General features: G+C 38.5%; 1 protein-coding gene across 3 annotated transcripts; it reads right to left on the bottom strand.

The window, feature by feature from the left end:
* Positions 1–768: 768 nt before the first annotated feature.
* pxnb (paxillin b) lies at positions 769–21215 on the bottom strand. Of its 3 annotated transcripts, XM_058389770.1 has the most exons (14): positions 21042–21215; positions 9352–9560; positions 8222–8307; positions 8000–8142; positions 7634–7820; positions 7398–7536; positions 5829–7091; positions 5104–5367; positions 4519–4935; positions 2842–2988; positions 2416–2589; positions 2143–2224; positions 1856–2004; positions 769–1723 (listed from the first exon to the last, which is right to left on the bottom strand). In XM_058389770.1, exons 1-14 carry the CDS (start codon positions 21052–21054, stop codon positions 1457–1459), a joined length of 3540 nt encoding a protein of 1179 aa, XP_058245753.1. In that variant the 5' UTR covers positions 21055–21215; the 3' UTR covers positions 769–1456. The 3 variants fall into 3 exon arrangements, with proteins under 3 accessions (XP_058245753.1, XP_058245756.1, XP_058245755.1); XM_058389773.1 differs by lacking the exons at positions 4519–4935; positions 5104–5367; positions 5829–7091 and having other exon boundaries at positions 7410–7536; positions 21042–21208; XM_058389772.1 differs by lacking the exons at positions 4519–4935; positions 5104–5367; positions 5829–7091 and having other exon boundaries at positions 21042–21207.
* Positions 21216–21699: the final 484 nt, after the last annotated feature.

Here is a 21699-nt window from a genome sequence, read left to right as displayed (position 1 = left end):
TTTGTGTAAGAAAAATCACATGCTAAAACAAAAAGGCAAAAAAAAAAAAATTAAAAAAATTAAAACCAGTGTCAAATAGGCTCTGAGGCATAAGAACTATTGAGTTACATTGGCACCTAGCTCTCAGAAGTACAAGACGAATGAGATAGAAAAGATCTCCGAATTATCACAGCATACCAATTAATAATGATTATATATAAGAAAAAGAAGGCCATATGTTTGAACTGCATCCTCATACCAGTGATGAAAATATGTATTACAAGAGGACAATGCATACAGATAAAAGATTATTAGCTACTGGTAATTTCATACATGCATTCTGACCTTTAAAATACACAAGATTTTTCTGGCAAGCAGTCACTGCTCTACTTCTGAAAATATAAGAAAATACCCACTTTTATTTTGGAGGAATATTAAAACTGTTGTTACATGTCTAATGTTTCAACATTTTATAACCCATAACCCATTCTTTTAAATGTCTGAATGACATTTAAGACTTTCAGGCAAAAAAATAGAAAAACAGAATAGAACATCATAAAACATTACAGCAGTTAACATTGCCCAGAGTTGTCCCTTAGAAAGAAAGACTGACATACTTATCTTTAATCCAATCATATACTGTGTTAAAAGGGATAGAAATTACACTACATTGTCACAGCTATTCAGTTAACAACCCAAGATTTGCTTGAAGAAATCAAAGATAATAAGTGGTTATTGAAATCGAAAAAGAGAAGTTACCCAAATACAGCACAGTATTTTTGAGATGTATTTAGTGATGTCAAAAATATGACTGCAAGGATAAATAGTTCAGTATGCTCCCCTGAAGAAAAGCCTTGGCTTCTCTCTGAAAAAGAGTAGAATAATTCTATTTCTACAGGGGTGAGTGACTATGAAATCCACAATACTCATCACCACACAACTCATATTCAATATAAATGTAAGTGATCATGGCTGACTTGCTATGGGCTGGTAATTGTTGGCATGCCAAGATCATCATAGTCTCTGAAGAAATGTGCATATGAGGTGCTAAAATATTATTTTTGGTATAATTCATGTATTATAATTTCTGATAGAAAACAAGGCACTGAGCTCAGTAATATAAATTGTTTCTTGCAAATGCTAAATACGTTGCTGACCCCACCTGTTGACCCCACATCCAGCTATTACAAACAGTGATCACATTTTGCCACTGTGGCACCACAAAGCATTATTTCATAGTGAAAAGAATTTCACAGGTCAACTGATTGAAACTGGATCCAAAGCAACATTCCTAAAACTAATTCTTTCACACTCAACCAGTGAGCAGATATGTGCACACAATTCCCAAAAAACAAATTCAAACCTCTGTATCATTTTAACTCTTTCTTTACCTATTATGTAAGGCTTTTGCACCTCAGATTTTTTTCTGCATATCCGACACACTCAGAAAGGAAAGCACACACTATGTCGATTCGGTCTAACTGAAGAGTTTGATGAAGCAAGCATGGCAGTATGGTTTGTCGTTCTGCTCCTTGAAGGTGCCCTTGTTGAGCTGCTTGAGGCAGAAGGCACAGACAAAATGCTCAGGGTGGAATTTCTTTCCCATGGCTGTGATGCACCGGCCTGTTATGGGCTTCTGGCAGCCAGAGCAAAGAGAGCCACGCCGTTCATGGTAGTGAACCTCACAGTATGGCTGCCCATCATGCTCAAAGAAACTGCCATTCACAAAAGGGGTAAAACACTCCTACAGTACACACAGGAAATCAACATCTAATAAGAATTTGTCACCTCTATTCCACATTTACAACATACTATGGAGTGGAAAGTATATCAGTCATGCAGAAAATATACTTAATTTAAGAGCAAACACACATACCCTACAAACAAAGCACTCAGGGTGCCAGAGGCTGTTCAGGGCAGATATGTAATTTTCCAGGATGGCACGGGCACAGCCACCACACTTGGGGGCAAATAGGTCAAAGTAATCTTTACGGCAGTATGCTTTCCCATCTTTCTCATGAAAACCTTTTTTTAAATAAATAAATAAATAAATAAATAAATAAATACATACATACACAAAAAAATAACACACACAAAGATTTGAGTCAGCACTGTCAGCAAACACAGGTGAGTGCAGTTATTGAAACAGCAGCAGTTACTTACCCTCAGGCCCGAAGAAGGCCCCACACTGAGCGCAGAAAAAGTGTTCTGGATGCCATGTCCTATCTAGAGCAGTCACTACTTTCTGCAGATAGAAAAGGCAAACATTCTCTGTATCTCTTTTTTACAAATCACTCATACAATCTGTATCTCACATTCCACATTAAGCGTTTGCTACCAATTATAAGTGAATGCTTCTAAATGCATCTGTTGGACAACAATACATCTGATAAATATTTGAGTTCAATGTAGTAGTTTGCAAGAGAGTGTTCTCACATCCAGAATGGGACCATTGCAGTAGTAGCAGCGAGGAGAGAAGAGGTGATGGTAGTCCCTCTCACAATATGGCTGTCCATCACGCTCAAAGAAGTTTCTAGAACCAATCTCTTCCTGGCAGTGAGAGCACACAAAATGCTCTGGGTGCCATGTGCGGCCCATGGCAGTTACTACCTATGGAAGCAACATTTTACACTCATCCAGCTGCTCTGGTTATAACCGGTGATAATCTTTTTTCACACTGCTGATAAACAAGCAATGATATGATCTATTAAGTGACAATATTTGAAGAATACATTTTAGTCATAATTGGGTCCTAATTTCCCTATTTATGGGGAATTAAGAGAACTGACCATTAACTGTCTAATCATGAATATGTATAGCATTTACAGTCAGAGTAAAGGAGCACCACTATACACTCCTCACCTGGCCAACAATAGGTTTACAGCATGCTCCACACACTCCTTTGGCCACAGTCTTTACACCCAGTTTATGTAAGTCAGACTGCAGGCTACCCAGCATGTTGTCTAGTTTATTGACTTGTGTGTTTGGACCCTTTCCCTGAGCCATGATCTAAAGAGATAGGAAAGAAAAAAGATCAGGTCAGTCCACAAACAAGCTGGCATATTAAAATTAAATAGACTTAATAATAAACAGACACAGAGGAAAAAAACCTAAGACACACATGGGAGGATTTATGTCTACATATGAACTTTCTTTAAAAGCTTCATTGTATTCAGCAATGTCAATAAGCCATTAAAGATCCTACAATGAACCTGTTTGTGTCCTAACCTGTGAAAACCTTTTACATAGCAAAATTCTTACATTGACAAATGCAGGCTTTCCTGAATTGAGGTAAATATGTTTTGCATGTATCTTAACCACAGGTAAAGGTTTAAAGTCTGGTCACCACAAAAGTGAAAAATGATTGCACTTACTGTTTTTATTTAAGTTCTAGTAAAAGACAACATACAAATGACTGTGAGAACTGTATCTATCTTTATACCAGCTTTTATTCATAGACTACAAGATATTCAGCCTGCCTTTGAGCATTGCATCATGTGTAGTATTATCCAATATTTAATATAAAAAGGGCAAACATTAATATATGTTTATTTAAAGATATTATGAGAAATTTATATTTACATGATTAATTCAGTGAATTTTGTTGAAATATTTTATCAGGTCATTCAAAAATTTTGAATTTGATTTTCATCTCATGCATAGTGTAAATGTGTTTTGCTCTAGCTATCCATCAACTTGATCAAAGTCTGGCAATCATCATGTAATAAAAGTACACATAGCTAGCAAGGTTTTAGACATCTTTAGGCAGACTAACTGAATTTACTACTACATTTGCTAAACTGACTCCTTACCCAACATGATCTCATGGTAGGCTGCAAAGGTTATTATTGCAAGTACAAACATTTCCTTTTTTGGGGGGAAAGTATTTTGTGTTTAAGTTTCAAACCATGTTTTAGGCAGAAAAAGTATGTAATTCTGGTAACCTTTTTTTTGCTGGTATTCCAAGACTAGCACACATTTAATTTTGCCCGGAAATACACCAAAACTGGTGTAGCAAAGCTGTTCATGCACTCTGGAATGTGAAGACCCTGTACTGGTGTATAACACAATTCTGCCAGTTTTGTGTCTGTCACCTGCCTTAGGTGGTAAAAAATGACTGCAATTATGTAGTAAAAACAATAAAATGAAAAATGAATGTCTAGCAACTACAGGTACAGGTCAAAGCTTATACAAACCCAAACCTCCTGTCCCTAAAAAAAAAAAGGAAAAATGAAAGAAAAAAAAACTTCGTCATGTCAGAGAGTGCAAAATCCTCTCTCCTGAAGATCTGAGTCTCATGGACAATCAGCAACATTAAATAGAATTACAAGCAGTGAATGAATTAAATGAATGAAAAGCTGTAATTGATGGCAAATCACTATGGCATATGAGAATCTGACATACAAACTCAAAACCTACTCAAAATACAAAATCTAAAATGCAGTTGCAACTCTATTTTAGTTAAAGTAATATTGAAAGTCAGGGGTGCAAGCTCATGTGCTAGCCCCCGTCCTTGCAATGGGAGCTCCATGCGTGCACCTGCATTGGAGGGAAGAAGAGATCATACTCCGTCTGACAGCCCACAGACACCAGCATTTTGGGATGGACAACAGAGGCAGGTGGGAGTGACTGAGTTTGAGGTGGTGTTGCAGCAGGCTTTGCCAGGAGTGAAGGAGGTGCTACTGGGCCAAGAGTAGGAGGGTTCATTGGGACTGGAAGAGGTTTGCATTCTACAGGGAGTTGGGGTGGAGGTGTGGGTTCCCTAGGAATTTGAGAGGGGGGAGGAATAGGTGGAGACTGGTTGGGAAGAGGGGGAGGTGGAACTGGTACAGCTATTACTGTAGGCCGGGGCTTTGGTTCCATGGTTGGGGGTGGGAGGCGGGGGGCTGGGGAGCTGGCCTGGGGAGCTGGTATCACCTTTCTCTGTGGAATAGGAGACTCAGGGGGAATAATAATCTAAAGAGAAAGAGACAGAAAAAGAATACAGGGGGGAAAAGACAAAACGTTAAAAAAGAAAGACTGATGTAAAAGCAGTGACGGGTCAATAGAGAGGTCAAAGCAGAGTACTCAAAAAGTATGAAAATGTGTGTACTCTGCATTGCCTGAATCTTTGCGCACATCTACCTTATCCACCTCCCTGGTGTTGTTGTCTCGCAAGCGTTTAGGATTCGACATGACAATGACCCCTTCCGTCAGCCAATCATCTGGTTGTTTCTTGGGGCGTTCCTTGCGAGCAATTCCCAGTTTGCCTTGAAGCTCTTCTATAAGACGATCTTGAGAGTTGCTTTTGTGGAAAATTACTGGGCCCATCTTCCTGCGAATAATGCCATCCCGGTACATGGGATGGACGTTGGGTGTCTCCTTGGTACGTCTGATCACAGACTTGATCTGAGCCAGGGGTAAAGACCCTGTCAGATGATTTATACTCAAATGAAAAAAAGCATGCAACAATCAGTGGTCAGCAGAAGTGGGTTCCCCCACAGATGAGATGAGATGCTGTTCTGGATGAGAGAGGACCTTCAAACAACTTTAGGCAGGTGTCATCACCACAGAAAACACAATAAAAGCATAAAAGCTTTTGGCGTATAGTTCTGTAATTAGGCAAATAAGTGTATGGTAGAATATGTTAAACTATGATTAATTTCATGCTGTCAAATACAGAACATGAAACCATTGGGTATAAGTGCTAAATAGAGCAGTGATACTCATGCTAATGTTCATGCTTCATTCTCATGCCAACATGCCAGACCTTGACACATAGTGCACTGGCACACAGGATTTAATTAACAGCAACATTCCATGACACTATCTTCCATGGCTGTACTGAAACACGCCAATTTCTTCCATACATGTCCAGATGCTGAAATCCTATCCATGGTGTTGAAAGGATGTAATGTGGGCAGGTCCATCTGGGCATCTGGGGTTCCAGGGCAGGAGGAAGGGGTAAGGGAGTCGTCCATCCAGCTAGTCTCAGTCATGGGAGTCATGGAACCATCAGCTCTGTCATATGATAGCTTTAGCTCCATATCAGCCCAGTCCAGAAGTTCACTCCGGCACTCAGACTGGTCCTCGAGAAGGCCATCACCTTCCTCACTCTCTGTGTGCATGTCTGGCTGAACCACCCTACAGTCCACTGAAGCATATGGCCTCTCAAACACTTCTGTGTGTTCTGCTGAATTCATCTTACAAACTGATGTAGCCACATTTTGTGACTCTGCCTCAGGCTTGCTGAAGTTCATTGTGAGGAGATTATCCAAAGCAACATCAAGAGAAGGCTCCAGAGCTGGAGCCTCAGGCTTCATAGGGGGACGTGGTCTTGTGGTAACAGTAACTGACTCAGGCAGAACTACTGAAACACTTAAGGTCTTGGGCACTGATAGAAAAGAGACAGGAGGTGTGGGAGAAGTAGGTTTTGTAGATGATAGGGAATGTATGATGGGTGATTCAGATAAAAATGTAAAGATGGGAGATGCAGCAGCAGTTTTAGGCTCTGGACTGGTCACAAGACAGACATTAGATAAAAAATTATCTTTTTGTGAGGTCTTCAGATTTTCAGGTTGACTCACTGTGCTTTCAGATTTAGCAATAGGCACAGGAAACACTAGAGTTGATTTAGTCTCACTGCTGGAAAACAGACTCTCAGGATTGGCAGGTATATGCTGTTGATTGCCAGGGCTGGTGGTAGACACTTTTGTGGTAGTGGTGGTAGTAGTAGTAGTAGTATTGATTTTCTGGGACAAAACCACATGCTTCTCCAGTTCAGTGCTCAGCATGGAGACAGAATCACTGATACCTGGGTCTGGAGATGGATTTGAAGTAGAGAATGGAGAACTGGAAAGGGTTGAAGTGGTAGAGTGGAGGGCTGAAAGGGCAGATTTTTGGCCACTGGACTGCAGAACAGTTTCATTAGAATCTTCCACTATATGTAACTCTACAGGGACTGGAGGGGAGGGCAGTGGAAAATAGCAGTTTGGTTTAGAAGGAAGGCTTGGTGCTGGGGAACCTATAGTAGGGTCTGCGATGGCAGAAGGAGAATGAATTTCAGCAATGGCAGAGCAGCTGTTGGACTGATCAAATAGTGGCTCAGAGTTTAGGGAGCCCAAAGAGCTTGGCTGGAGGACAACAACAGAGAGAAAGGAAAGAGCGGGAAAGAAAACAGACAAATTAAAAAAATAATGTATAAAGAAATATTACAAACAGCCGTATGAAGACTGCATGAATTGACTAGCTGACAAATGTAACCATGTGATCTAGGAGTATGAGACCTTTGTCAAAGGGGTGGGTGTGTGGGGTGACTAGATATATTGTTCAGCAATCAGAGTGCCTCTTGAAAATATGCACCGCAAGGAACTTTCTTTCATTCACATTTAATCCCTGACCTTCCACCAAAGAACCTGTATACACAAATATGAACTCACATTGCTTTGCACCTTGAAATCAGATAAGCAGGCCATGAGTTCATCCAGCTCTCGTGTGGCAGAGGTGGCTGACATTCGACCCTGTTGCTCAGAGGGTACATCCAAGTGCCCCTCTGTTTGAAGTCCAGATGGAGTAGGCCTGCATTTATAGTTTAGAATGTAGCAATTAGAATATAAAATAGTAATATTTTGCAGCATTCAAGAAAGGCAGAAGCCAAAGACTGGGAAAATCTTACATTGGGGCAGGTATAGAGCTCTCCAGTTCATTCAGTAGGCTCTCCACAGTGGGGCGCCCTTCTTCCGGCCCTTTATTTCCATTTCTAAGAGCTTTGTCTGTCACAGCAGGGGTAATACCTGAGTAGGCTCCATTTTCCTGGATATAGTGTGCAGAACTGGACGGAGGAACTGGGGGAGCTGCATCTTCTAAAAAATCAACAAATTACAACACATTACACGTTTGACCTACATGTTCTTATTCATTAGCATGTTTGTGAGAACATTATTCTAAGTCAATAAGTATAACATGCCATATAAAGAAAGCTAATCCTAGGCTTTGAAGGTCGTAATCTATGTATCTGCACTCCATGTATGGGTGAAAGTACCTGTGCTGGTGCAGGATGGAGTGTTCTGCTGAACAGCATTGAGTTCCAGTAACAGACGGTCTAGCTCAGACAAGTTGCTGCCCAGTGCAGAGCTCATGGCTGCTGCAGAAGAGTCTGATGGTGTTTTCTGTTTGTTGGGGAAACTAGAATAACAGTTAGAGTAAAGCTTCAGCACTGTATAGAAGCTGGCAATATAGTAGTTTCTGTGGTCATTTAACTGACCTGTAGACGTGGTCCTCTTCTGTATGAGGTAGTGGGGGACTACTGCAGTCTTGAGACAATGTACTTTTTTGTGCTGAGCCAAGAGACTGAAGAGAGTACAAGAAATACGAGACAAAAAACTTTATTCCAAAAAACTTTGACCATTATCGCTGATAATGATTCAACTTTTTTTTGGATAAGTGACTCTCTAGATGGTTAGTAGAAAAGGATATTATGTTGCAGAGATATGTGATAAAAAGTGCTAAGGTAAAAAAGTATGTTTCATGCCTCTGCATGTATCTCACTTCTGCAAAATATGCAAAAGGTATGAGGGCAGAAAAAAATGGGTACAGGTTTTTATCTCATTTAAAGATTTTTTTCCTAATTCAGGCCATTTAGACAAGGGTCTTCAATCTTATCTGTAAACATCCGGTATGGCTACAGGCTTTCATTCTAGCCAAATAGGCTTGGTTGGAATGAAAGCCTGCAGCCACATTTGTTGATGGACTATGAAATGAAACTGTTCATACAAGAAAATAATTCAGCAGACATTAGTTGTACAAACCTGTCAGTAATTCAAGTACCTCTGCTCTCAGTGGTGGAAGACATGCATTGCTGAGCCTTATCAGAATTTTCATTCTTTCATAGCAGAAAAATATGCCACTGGACACAGTGCACCAGTTCAACTGAGGTTTTATATCTTGGATTGAGGGTGAGACAAATAATCTTCCTCTAAGACATGTGCAATTCTGCCACTGAATCCTTTTGACCTACTGATAATATCACAAACAGGGCAGTACATTGCAAAAGTGGTAACTGCCATATTCTGCATACATAATCTCACAGACACCCAAAACTGTATAGTGCCGCTCTAATCAACATATTAACAATTATGCTCTCTTGGACACCATGTCATGGAAAGGTGTGACACTGCAATCTCCAAACAAGATGCTTTTCTATTGCTATACAGCCCTAAGAAAAATATTTTGATGTTTTAATGTAAAGCACATTTTTGGGAGACAAAAATAAAAGTTGGTTACCCTGGAGAGATGCAAACAGCTGTATATTTTTTAACCAGTACATTCATTCTGGGTGTTCAATAAAACAGGCAGTTAGCAAATACATTCATGGCTTCTTTTTGTACACTTAACCTGTTGTGAGGAGTGGTGGGAGTCAGCCTGTTTTTGGATAGTCCCATTCAAAGCCTCTGAAGATGGAGGAGGGGGCACAGGAGGAGGGGAAGTGTCATCCTGGTGCCGGCTTCCACTACTGGGAAAAGAGTAGGGCGTCTCATCTGGGAGAAACACTGGACACTTTGAGATGTTAGCAGTGGATGACTCCAGGTCTGCCAGCAATGCGTCTGCATTAAAAAAGATCGATGAATATGATCATTTGATCAGTTTAAAGGAAAGAAAATCTGTGGAATCATCACTGTAACTAAAAACCTTCTGCAGAGAAGGAGCTGCAGAACCTGGAGAAAACGATGCAGAAATGGGAAAAACAAGGGTAACCTAAGTTCACGGAAACTCACCAGGACTTGAGATGGCAAGGCTGGTTTCTGTGCCACCATAATCAATACATTTTTTTAGACATTAGAAATTCTCTCGACTTTTTATTGTTGATTTTTCGTCTTTACCAGGTGGAGGGACTGTTACATCTGTCATTGGTGAAGGCTGGCTAAACTGGCTAAAAGAGTTCCACATTATGAATAATAGTATTGCTCTCCATAAATCCAGACTGTGGTCACATTGAGGAGAACGCTCACAGAACAAGCCAGCACTTCTCTTTTCTAAAACAAATAATTAAATAAATATAGAAACACTGGGGAATTGTCAATGTTCTGGGGATGCAACCAGACACACCTCCCGACCTCATCCAATCTTTGCTTGACTGAAGGCTGGTTTATGAGCACTTTAAGACTGGAACAGCAATACAGAAAGAAATCCTTTAACTTAACTCATACTTGCTTTGTATGTTGTCTAATGAAATACCAAGAGAAACTGCATTATTACATGAAACACAAAGCTATTTATTATAGCCGAGATACAAACCAGAGAGACAGTCAGTATGCTAGAGGTATTATGTGCTTTAGTGAACACACATTTATATGTGAAGCCTAGGTTAAATGGCCTTGTCATGTAACCTAATCCCCTCGGAAGTCCCTGTTAGCAAACATACAGATATTATATTACCGGGCCATGTCAAAGACATTAGTCATCTTATTTAGAGTGGTGAAGTGGTTTGGGACAGACACTAAATTGTCTTAGAACATACTTTACTTGCCCTAACAGACTTTAGACTAATACCTGCAGTGAGACAGAGCACATGATTTACATAATGGCTCATCAAAACATCATTCTTCTACCAGAGAACACTATTCCAAAGTATTACATTGTGTACATTTTTTGCTATCAAGTTCTAAACAACCTTACATAAGAATCTAAGACAGGCAGGGGAAAAAGAGACAGATCTATTTACTGCTAAGCTTACTTGTAGTTCCATTATTTCTTCAGTTCTAACTGATAATTATCAAATGGACAGAAATAAAATGTAATCAAGATCTTTTTTTTTAACAATCAATAATTCTTTATCAGCTTAATTTTCACACCTCTTGGCTTAGTAATTTATATATTTATAAAATATGTTTACAACACGTATATGTTTATAAAAATGCACAGAGTGATATTAACTGGTCATACAAGAAAGTAAAATACCAGTTATATAAGAAAAACATGTGATATAAGAAAGTAAAATAACCATACAGACAAACAGAGCTTAAAACAATCTAATGGAAAGAGCAGGGCATTATTTCTCTTTCTGCACTAGAGATTATATCTCTTAAAATGTGTTTATGTCTGTTAAAATGAGTTATTATGCAAGTGAGTAGTGTATAATTAAGTGGATAAAGTACAGTACTCATGGAAAATGTACCTGGGGCAAAAAAGGCAGTTTTCATTCTTCTATTTTTAAGCACGTTTTGAGGCTTTTTGATTTAATCTGCTCAACACTAATAGGACATTTAAGCTCAAACTCTAATTTAAAATTTGTTCAATCTCAAGGTGTTGAACAATGTTGGGTTTCCAGTGAACAAATAGCTTTGTGTTAAGACCAGAAATTCAGATTTTGGTATAATTCAATTTGGCTTTCCTGAGACTCCTCCATGCCACAGGGCATGCTCATTTCCTTTTATCCCTTTTCATAAAGCCATGTTTAGTGGCATGTCCAAATTATGATTGTCCTCCCACCTGATCAATTAAACTATCCGGGTCTCGACTGCTTTTCTGACTATTGCCCTTTTTGCCCTGTCACAGTCTACTGACAGTCTACTCTTGGCAGGGTAGGTTATGGTTGCCTCATACTCTTTCCATTTTAATAATGGATTTAATGGCTTTCTGTAGGGTCTACAATGTTGGGGACATTTTTTTAAAAATAATCAAAGCATGAAAGCTTTTCCAGGACCTTATCTGGACTTGTTGTAATAAAGAATTGTGCTTCATCATGCTTTATGGGTGGGTATGTTTTTTTAAACAAACTTTGGGCTCTTTCAGAAACAGTATTAATACAGAGATCACTAACATTAATTAAACATAGTCAACTAATTACGTGGCTTCTGTCAGTAAATGAATGTGCAGTGCAATGCACATTCAGTCAGTAAATGAATGTGCAGTGCTGATAACATGTGTGTATAAAGGGTTGGGCTACATAGTATAAAACAAAGCAACAACCGTGTTAGAATTTTTGTATTAAAACAAAGACTAAAATATTTATAGTTTGATAGTTAATTCTGTGACAGTGTTAGCATGTCTCAGCCTGTCAGGCTGAGAGAGAGAGAGAGAGAGAGAGAGAGAAAGAGAGAGAGAATAAAGTTGGTATCACTACTTACCAAACATTTCCATTTGCCCCACCATGAACTCTGCCATGGGGACTCAATAATAGCTTATTAATAAAAGTAGTGACACCAGCTTTATTCTTTCTCTCCCTCTCTCTGACATACCAAACTGGGAGAAAAAGACTGACAACATGGGTGGCTAAAGACTGCAGGAGTGAAGATTTATATCACAGCTATATGCTAACATGGGCCTCAGACAATGTTACTCAGAGTTTATAAGTGTAAATACCAAAGGAACAGATATGAAATCCCAGGCCATATCTGGAGGTAAAGTGGTGGAGATTACTGATGAGTAAGTTTGAAGAGCAAGTCATTACATGGAAGAACAAATAAGCTGTGTAGTGTTGCTCTTTAAAACTGCGCTATTCATAAAACTGCAGAGATAAAGTGCCTATTCAGATCAGCAGTAAAGGCTGAGCTCTTATTACAGAGGTCAAAATAGCAGTTAAAAAATAGAGACTATATACGACTTAATAATATCTGCTACACTGAAGTTTGTTCAAGGGGAATATCATAATTAAAAAGAGGATCTGTCTTTCTTTCCATGAAAAGCAGTCTACAACTGAGAACTGTTAGTGGCCTTGTCTAGTAGCAGCCCAATGAGTGAGACATGTCATGAGAAAACATTATCTAGATATCACAAAACATTTACTATAACTTCTAAAGAGGCAAAAAAAAATGTACTCACATTTTTTTTCCTCGTGTATGGCTCAAAAGTTCCAATCTTATTTTATCCACACCTGTGTGTCTGTAAATGGAGTGTAAAAAAGAATGGTATGTGTGTTTGTGAGTGAGTGAGTGAGTGAGTGACAGAGAGAGAGAGAGAGAGAGAGAGAGAGAGAGAGAGAGAGAGAGAGAGAGAAAGAGAGAGATACCATACATGTGTATGAGAGGGAATGTAATGCAGTAGGCGGGACAATGAATACAGGGAACATTAACCCACTCTTGACCCAAACCTGTCTACTTATGTTTCTTTTTATGTTTCAGTTGTTATATTTTTTTTCTTTCATTAATAACACTTAAAACATGGTAATAGACCATTTCAACACATTAAGCAGGTTTTCATACACTCAAAATGAGGTTTAAAAAAAGGGCAATCTAGTGAATTCTGCAGTAATTTAAATATAGACATTAGACAGTAGGTGGATAAAAATAATAACATACACATGCTCCAAGGCTAGTTATGTTTAACCCTTGACATAGAACCACATGTGAACATATAGCTTTGCTATTTTAAGTATAAGGATCAACATGCATGTTAGCGTAAATGTGCTGAAACTAAACAGTGGTAGGCATGCTCAGTCCTGCTGTTAAAATGCTAGAGATGTACTGGTTTCATGCTTTCTTTCAGATATTTTCTTTCCTTTATATTGGTGCCCTTAGGGGGTAATTAACAATTACATGGTTCAACGAAGTTTCCATAGTAACAAAATACAGATAAAAATAAACACCTAACCATAACTGGCAGCACAGGAAAAATCTCAAATATGGACATCAGGTTAAAGCTATATATTCATTGTATTTTAAATGAGAATGAAAAACAGCAAGAATAATTTGTTTCTATCCACTTATACAATCCATATGAGGAGCATCACCTTTATTACAGTGCAGAGTTCAATTTTAACTTATAGTTGCCAGATTTTATAAGTACATCCATTGTGTTGGGATAAAACAATAAATTCAAAAGCCTGAAGTATAAAACATTTACTGAGTTACTGATTTCTCACAATGTTGTATCCAAATCAATTACCACACCACCAAAAATGTACAACACAGGACTTCCTGTTTAGCTCATACTTTTCCTGCCAGTGGTGAGTCAGTATTATATTAGAGTGATATTGGCATTAACAGAATGTGGATCGATGAAGATATATATTAGTTAAGTAAGTGAAAGACTGATTCTGAAAGCCTTTACAGCGTTACACTTAGAACAGAACAGGAGGAGGCAGCAGTATTTTTCAAATTAACATAAAAGTCGGTAAGACATGCAAGGCTGCTGTTTACGAAGAACCAAACTGTGTAGCTGTTAGTCTGAAAAATGAGTGTTCACACAATCCTTGATAATAGCAAATTATGATAATAATGAGAAGAGAAGATTGAGCACACATTACTCTCTCACATCTATCAAAGTGTAAGACCTGAAAGAACTGAGAAAAATTATATTTCCTCTTATGAAGAACTTTATCTGCATAACATTAAGCCAAAACAAGTAGATGAAGATCTGCAACAATCAAAGGAAACATGAATATAAAAAAGCACTACAAATAAGTTCATTAAAAAGGTTGGGAAAAACTTTAAAATGTAGGTTTTCTTTTAAAGACACCCCCAAAATGAATTCCATACATTCCACTGAAGAACCACCAAAGAAAGGAGAAACAGTGGTGAAACGCAGAACTGTGGACCAAGCTGTATTACAAATTCCATCTTACAAAAGACACTTCATCTGTGTCAGTTTGCAACCATGACTTTCGCCCACCTAATTATAGAAAAACAGTCAACACATTGACTGCAACCTTATACAGAAACCCTGCTTGTGTCTGAATACAGAATAAATTTATTGTAATTAATTTAGAAATGCTTAATATGCATTGTACATATTTATTATGAAGTCTCACCGAATATTTAAATCTTCTATTTTATTGTGATTGCAACTACTCTATTTCAACTCATTCGAATATTAACTGCACTGATTAAATATGGACGAGTACAGAGGAAAAAGTACAGAACTATATTCAGATTTTATCACTTTGCAAAAAATGTTCCTCAGATAGCATGCGCATATCCAATTTATAGCATGCACATGTATTAAGTTGCAGCTTAGAAATCCTCTCTGTACAGGTTCAAGAGGCTCTATACTCTTTTCTTTAATTAATGAAATAACTGTTCGTGTTAACCTAATTAATCTAAGAGTAACTGCCAAGATGTTTTAGTGTTTGATTTTGTGTAATAACCTTGCAATTAATTTACATTTATAAAGGAAACCCAGAGTGTCATGAGGGCAGTCAACCTTACTTATGACTTTTGCAAACAGCTGGATAACAAATCCCTGCTTGCTAACAACTGCAAGTATTTGAAACTGCAAAGAACAAGAACATTACTTTGAACCAGTAGCAAGCTCTTCCAATCATGTGCAGTGGACATGTAGTTACAAGTCAGTGATGACTGCCCTGTTTACTGGTACAGACCAGAATTCCCTGCATGAGAAATACTATACCGCCTATATTTATACCTGTGAGAGCAAGTGAACTTGAGAATGACAGGGAATTTTAGATCACACTTGATAGCTCACAACAGAGCTATCACCAGAACAGTAGGAGTCAGTTAATGATATGTATCTGTATATCTAAGAGGGAGGCAAAGAATGAAGGAATTAATTCAAGGTGGAAGGAAGACATTTAGCTTTTATCAGTAGCTTATGACATTAGGAGTTGTGGTAAATGGCAATAGACTCTTGCCTGAAGTCTTTTCAAGACACTGAGGACACTCTCCAAGTCATGTCTTCTACAAGCCCAGCAGAAAGTCAACACTTCCCTGAAGATAAATCAGAGCCCAAAATAAAAGCTCTCCCACATGGACCTAGGCCAAACTTACAGAGGGAAGAAGGGAGGACTATTACACACACCTACTATAAGTATGTGTTGACTGACACATTGGTTAAGTTCATTTTGTTAAATATGGACATGATCCAGGCAGATGCCACAAACACTGTTGTATCTGGCTTTTTCAGTTTAACTTGCACACAGCTCTTACTACATAGGAACATTTGATACACATAACGCCTTGGGGTGGGGGGTCTTCTTGTTTCAGTCATGTGGTAAGAATTCAGTTCAAACCCTGTCTAGTACTGGATCATCCAAGGCCATCAGGAAAACAATAAGCACTGTGTCCTAGCCAAGACACATGGTCAAGAAGAGGGGAAGAGTGTGTTCAGAAAGGATCGGAGAGAAGCCAGCAAGGGAAGAGAGAGGATAGACTACAATGTAGACTCTACTTCACTGTCTACTTTAATCACCACACAAACCACACTCCATGTTTGTAATGTAATTTAAGAACTTTTGAGTTTCAAAAATAGAACATACACCTAACTTATATTTTATGCTAGTCGGATTACAATTAGGCTCTAGGCATCAAAATTTCCAAGATTTCCTCAAGCAATTCAAACACATTTCATAATAAGACCCATGTAAAAGTCTGGCAACATAAGAGTTGTATGGGAAAACAAATATAGAAAGTGTACCACAGAAAAGTTCCATTCTTTCGGTTCTTAAAATGCCCCCTAGCAGAGTATTAGAGTCAATATTTGTGTCTGCCTGCTAAGAAAACTTTGTGGTCATTGTATTGACAAAAGGCAACTTCCTCTTTCTGCAGTTTCATGAAGTGACACTGAGTATCTAACCTCAAGACAGGAGCAAAAAAGAAGTCGTGTTTAGCATGAATAGTATAACTTTGGTCGCTGAGGATACAGTGAATGCAGTTGTCAGACACATACAATAGCGCCAATAGCTACAATAAATAGTAATACCAAAAACTGATTATTTTGATATAACTGATTTATATATATATATAAAATTTTATATATATATATATAAATTTATGGAAAATGTAAAAAGTTCATGCTACAGTGATATTATATCATGAAAGTAGGGCATTTAAGTAGAAGCATGCAATGGTGATTTCCTCATCTCAAACAATTTATTGAAACAAAAGCCAACAACAGTGGTGGGTATACCACAACAAAAAATGTCAATGTCTCAATAAGTTCACGAGTCGATTTATTGTCTGCTGAGGCATGGCATTCCACTCTTCTTGAAGGGGGGCCCTCAGGTCATTGAGGTTCTGGGGTGCAGGGTTACGAGCCTCTACACGGCGACTCAGCTGATCCCATAGGTTTCCTATGGGATTCAGGTCTGGAGAAAGTGCAGGCCACTCCATTTGAGGTACCCCAGCCTCCAGCAGCTGTTCCCTAATGATGTGACCTCAATGAGCTGGAGCATTGAAGTAGTCCATGAAGATGAAATTAGGCCTGTGTTGTTCATGCAGGGGCACAATGACTGGATTAATGATGGTATTCAGGTAGTATTGGCTTGTCACTGTACCATTCACAAGATGTAGGGCAGTTCTGTATTGAGTAGACACACCTGCCCAGACAGTAACACCACCACCACCAGTAGCTGATGCATAGCGCTCTCCTTGACGTCTCCAACATCATTGGCGGCCATCATTTCTGCTCAATGTGAATTGACCTTCACCAGAGAACAGCACTGAGGCCCACTGGTCCCTCGTCCAGCATAAATGCTCCCTGGCCCATGCAAAAGGATGACGCCTGTGCCTGGTGGTGTGGTCATCTAGCACACAGATCACGCTGATGTAAATGGTTTTGAATGGTCTGACGTGACACTTGGGTGCCTCTCACCTCCCTTATATGTGCCTGGAGTTGAGTGGCATTCATCATCCGGTTCCACAGGGCACTGTTCACAATGAAGCGGTCATCAACGTGGGATTTGGCCAAAGGACATCCACTTCTATACCTTTCTGTGACTCTTCCAGTCTCTCTGTATCTCTGTCGCAACCTGCTGATGACACTAAGCTCAACTTACATTAAGTTCACCTGTAAAGGTTATAGTGCAATTTAGGTGCATCCTGAAATTTCACCTGAAAGCCGAATATCCTTAACTTTTTGTGAGTAGTGTATATATATGTGGGATGTTTGTCCAGCACATCCCACAGATGCTCGACTGGATTGAGATCAGGGGAAATTGGAGGCCAAGTCAACACCTCAAATTCATTTATGTACTCATCAAACCATTCTTGAACCATTTTGCTTTGTGGCACGGTGCATTATCCTGCTGAAAGAGGCCACAGCCATCAGGGAATGCTGTTTCCATAAAAGGGTGTACATGGTCTGCAACAATGCTTAGGTAGGTGGTACGTCAAAGTAACAGCCACATGCATGGCAGGACCCAAGGTTTCCCATCAGAAAATTGTCCAAAGCATGACACTGCTTCTGATGGTGAGTAATGCACACACACACGGCCATCCATGTGATGTTAAAGAAAACGTGATTCATCAGACCAGGCCACCTGCTTCCATTGCTCTGTGGTCCAGTTCTGATGCTCACATGTCCACTGTTGGTGTTTTCGGCGGTGCACATGGGTCAGCACAGACACCCTGATTTGAATGGGGCTATGCAGCTGACCACTGCAGACCGGGAACACCTCAGAAGAGATGCCTTATTCCAGTCGTTTAGCCTTCACAATTTGGCCCTTGTCAAACTCACTCAAATCCTTATGCTTGCCCATTTTTCCTGCTTCTAACACATCAAGTTTGAGGACAAAATGTTCACTTGCAGTCTAATAATATATCCCACCCACTAACAGGTGCCATGATGATGATTCTCATCACCTGTCAGTGCTCATAATCTTATGCCTGATCTGTGTGTGTGTGTGTATGTGTATGTGTATGTGTGTATATATATATATATATATATATATATATATATATATATATATATATATATATATATATATATATATATATATATCCATACACAGGGTGAACATCTGACAACAAGACAGGTAAATTTGTTATTTAAATGTTCCATAGGTGAAGTAATTACCTTGAGGTTGAGAAATTAAGTTTAAACATAAAATGTGATGTTGTACAAGCTTTATCAGGATTAAAATGTGTGTTGTACTGCACACACTGTAGCAGATAACAGCTTAATGTTTTATGCTGAGCTAATGTAAGCTGTTCACTGCACCACTATAGTTCCACATGCCCATAACAGTGGAGCACATTACAGCAAAGTACATATAAAATATAATCATATACAATTATATAATCAAGGTTTATCCTGTAAATGTCTGCTAAACATTTATTTTTAAAACTACCGTATTACATACTAAATTAAATGCAGAGGAATATATATTTAGCTCAGTCGGATTCAAAATAAAAGAACACCTTTGACACAATGTAATAAATGCTTGCTATATTGTATTTTTACCCACAACATTAAATAAAACAAAAGAAAAACAATAGTATATACATTTTCAATAGTATATGTTTTTACTATAGAGTAATAGGTTTCATTAATCTGTACAGAGCTTAGAAATTCCTTGTCAGGAGGCTACAAGGTACAGACAAATGTAGCATAACTGTTTCAGACTACCTTATTATCATATAATAGTCAAATATGCATTAGTACCCATACCCATGATATTTGGAACAGTCTGGTAAGCTGCGTCAACAATGCAGTGAGAGGTTTTAAATAAACATGAAAAAAGATTGCTGGTTGCTGATATTTCTATGCATGTCTATGCTTTTCAGTTACTGTTTACATGTTTCTCTTGTAAGTATGGCAGGATAAAGGGGATGGAATTACTTGGTGTTCAGAAAGACTCCAGCTTAAACATGCATTGGCCCAATGCAAAGTGTGAAGGCATGAACAAATAAACAGCCTGAGAAAAACATTTTTGCTTACAGCAATAATAAATAAAAAAAAAGAAAAACTAGACTATAGCACATGTAGCAAAATGTCTAAGAGTGTCTTTCAGCAGGAAAATCAACAAGCCATACTGGACTTCAACCTGTGTTCTATGGTGTCTTGATATATCTCATGGTTTCTTAAGCTTCATTCACACATACAGCAATTTTATGAGTTCAAGTCAACAGTTGATGTAATATGAACTGGTTGCTATAATAATAAAGTTTATCAGTTTTATTACCTCTCAAACATTTTGGAGAGAGAGAGCGCGTTTGTATATAAAATTAAAGTATTTGTATGCATATCACTTCATACATGATAAAGGAGAATGAATATATGTGCTTTAAAATGGATTTGCATAAAGTTAACTTTTTCTCAACTTTGTTAGTTTGCTGGATATGCTCACATTGAGTCGCAATTGGCTTCTAGAAGTCAAAAGCTCTTACCGAAACTTAACGGCCTCTGACTGCTTCGTCACTGTATGTGTGAATGTAGCATTAGAAGAAAGCACAGGCAGTACAGCTATTGTTAAACCTGAAGTAGTCATGGAACAAAAATTAGTGTGACAAAAAATGAGAGAGAGAGAGAGATTTACTTAATGTTTTGTTCTTATACAGGTCATTCTGTTGTGTTCCCTGCACCATTCCCTCATGCCCATAACAGTAAACTGAAGTTCAGTGTGGGGCAAAGACATGGACAAGACAAAACTTGAGCTCAGATAAAAATAATTATAATCAAAGGAAATATACGACAGACAACCTTAGTTGGTAGAAATGTAAACCGGCTGTTTTTTTTATATTTAGTGTAATGTATTTTCTTACACAAAGTTTAGATGCTAGGGGTTATAGTGAAAAGAAAATGAAAATATCTATTTGTAATTAATGAATTTGTTTTTTTTTAAACTCCATTTGAGGATCGACATTTTCACTGATATTTGAGCCTGTTACTGGTGTTGGACTGGTGAGTTTTGTCTTTCACACTTATTAAGATAACAAATAGGAAGAACGTCGGGATTTGATTTCGAAAACTATGGGAGCAGGAAACAAGATAGTAACAGTAACTGAGGGAGCAAAGGTTGAATGTTTTAACCAAGTGGACATCCAAATCTGGCTAATCTGACGAAGAAACGTTGCATTTGTATCTGAATAATTATATTTTTGAATGATTCTTAGAGCAGACGTCTAACGCGCTGTCATTCCTAAACTTAGCTAAGCTAGCCAAATGAGTGGTAATGCAAACGAGTTTCTGCTTTCAGAAAAGCTCAAAAAGAAAAGTTCACCACTTTGGTAAAACATTAAATAGAAATCCACACTCTAGCGAAAAAAGCTAGTTCACTTTAAAAATACTGTTTGTTAGCTACATACGAAGTAGCACGCTAGCTTTTCCCATTCCACCCATACTTTTCCGCTATATTCTTCCTCCCCACCCAACAGGAAAAATAAAGGTATGGAGAAGGAAATTCGTCTTACCTAAATCGTCCATGCTGCGCTAAACTGTTTTCTTACTCGAGTCCACGTACCAAAAGAATGTGGCGAACCGTGACCTTTATTTATTTATTTTTTCTAAAACAAGTTGTGAAGTTGTGTGCTTCCTCAAACGCGCAGGTCCGGCACCGACATCAAAGAGGGGAAAGTCGCTGGGCACGCGCGCCCTCTAATGCACACGCGCAAATTCTACGACCAGCCTGAAACACAGAATACAGATTAATCAAATATTAATACACAATCGATATCCTCTGCCAAACCTGCTGGTTTTGTGTAAACCAATGCATCTTCACGGAGATTATCACGCTGTACTCTCCGCAGCGGAGACTACTGTACTTTACAACCTCAATGCTTCCACACTCTTAGGCCTTAACATTTAACATGTTTAAAAGCATATGTTTGAAATGGACCAGGGAGCAGGATGATTCAAGTAAAGATAAACTAACTGAAAATCAGTCAGGTCCTCTTGCTCGTGTACTGTGTTAAGTATTATGCATTTTCTACAGCTTCGGTTTTCTAAAATGTTTGCAAATTATTTACCTCTACATTAAATTCCACAAAATTATTTTGTGAACATAACCCATCTATTCTAATATTAGGTTCATTAATCATATGTGTAACAAGTATTCTGGCTAGCTATTGG

This window comes from Hemibagrus wyckioides, linkage group LG05 (genome assembly GCF_019097595.1).
Source record: "Hemibagrus wyckioides isolate EC202008001 linkage group LG05, SWU_Hwy_1.0, whole genome shotgun sequence".
Lineage (NCBI taxonomy): Eukaryota > Metazoa > Chordata > Actinopteri > Siluriformes > Bagridae > Hemibagrus > Hemibagrus wyckioides.
The sequence above is the reverse complement of the archived record's forward strand: the minus strand, read 5'-3'. Positions and strand labels throughout refer to the sequence as shown.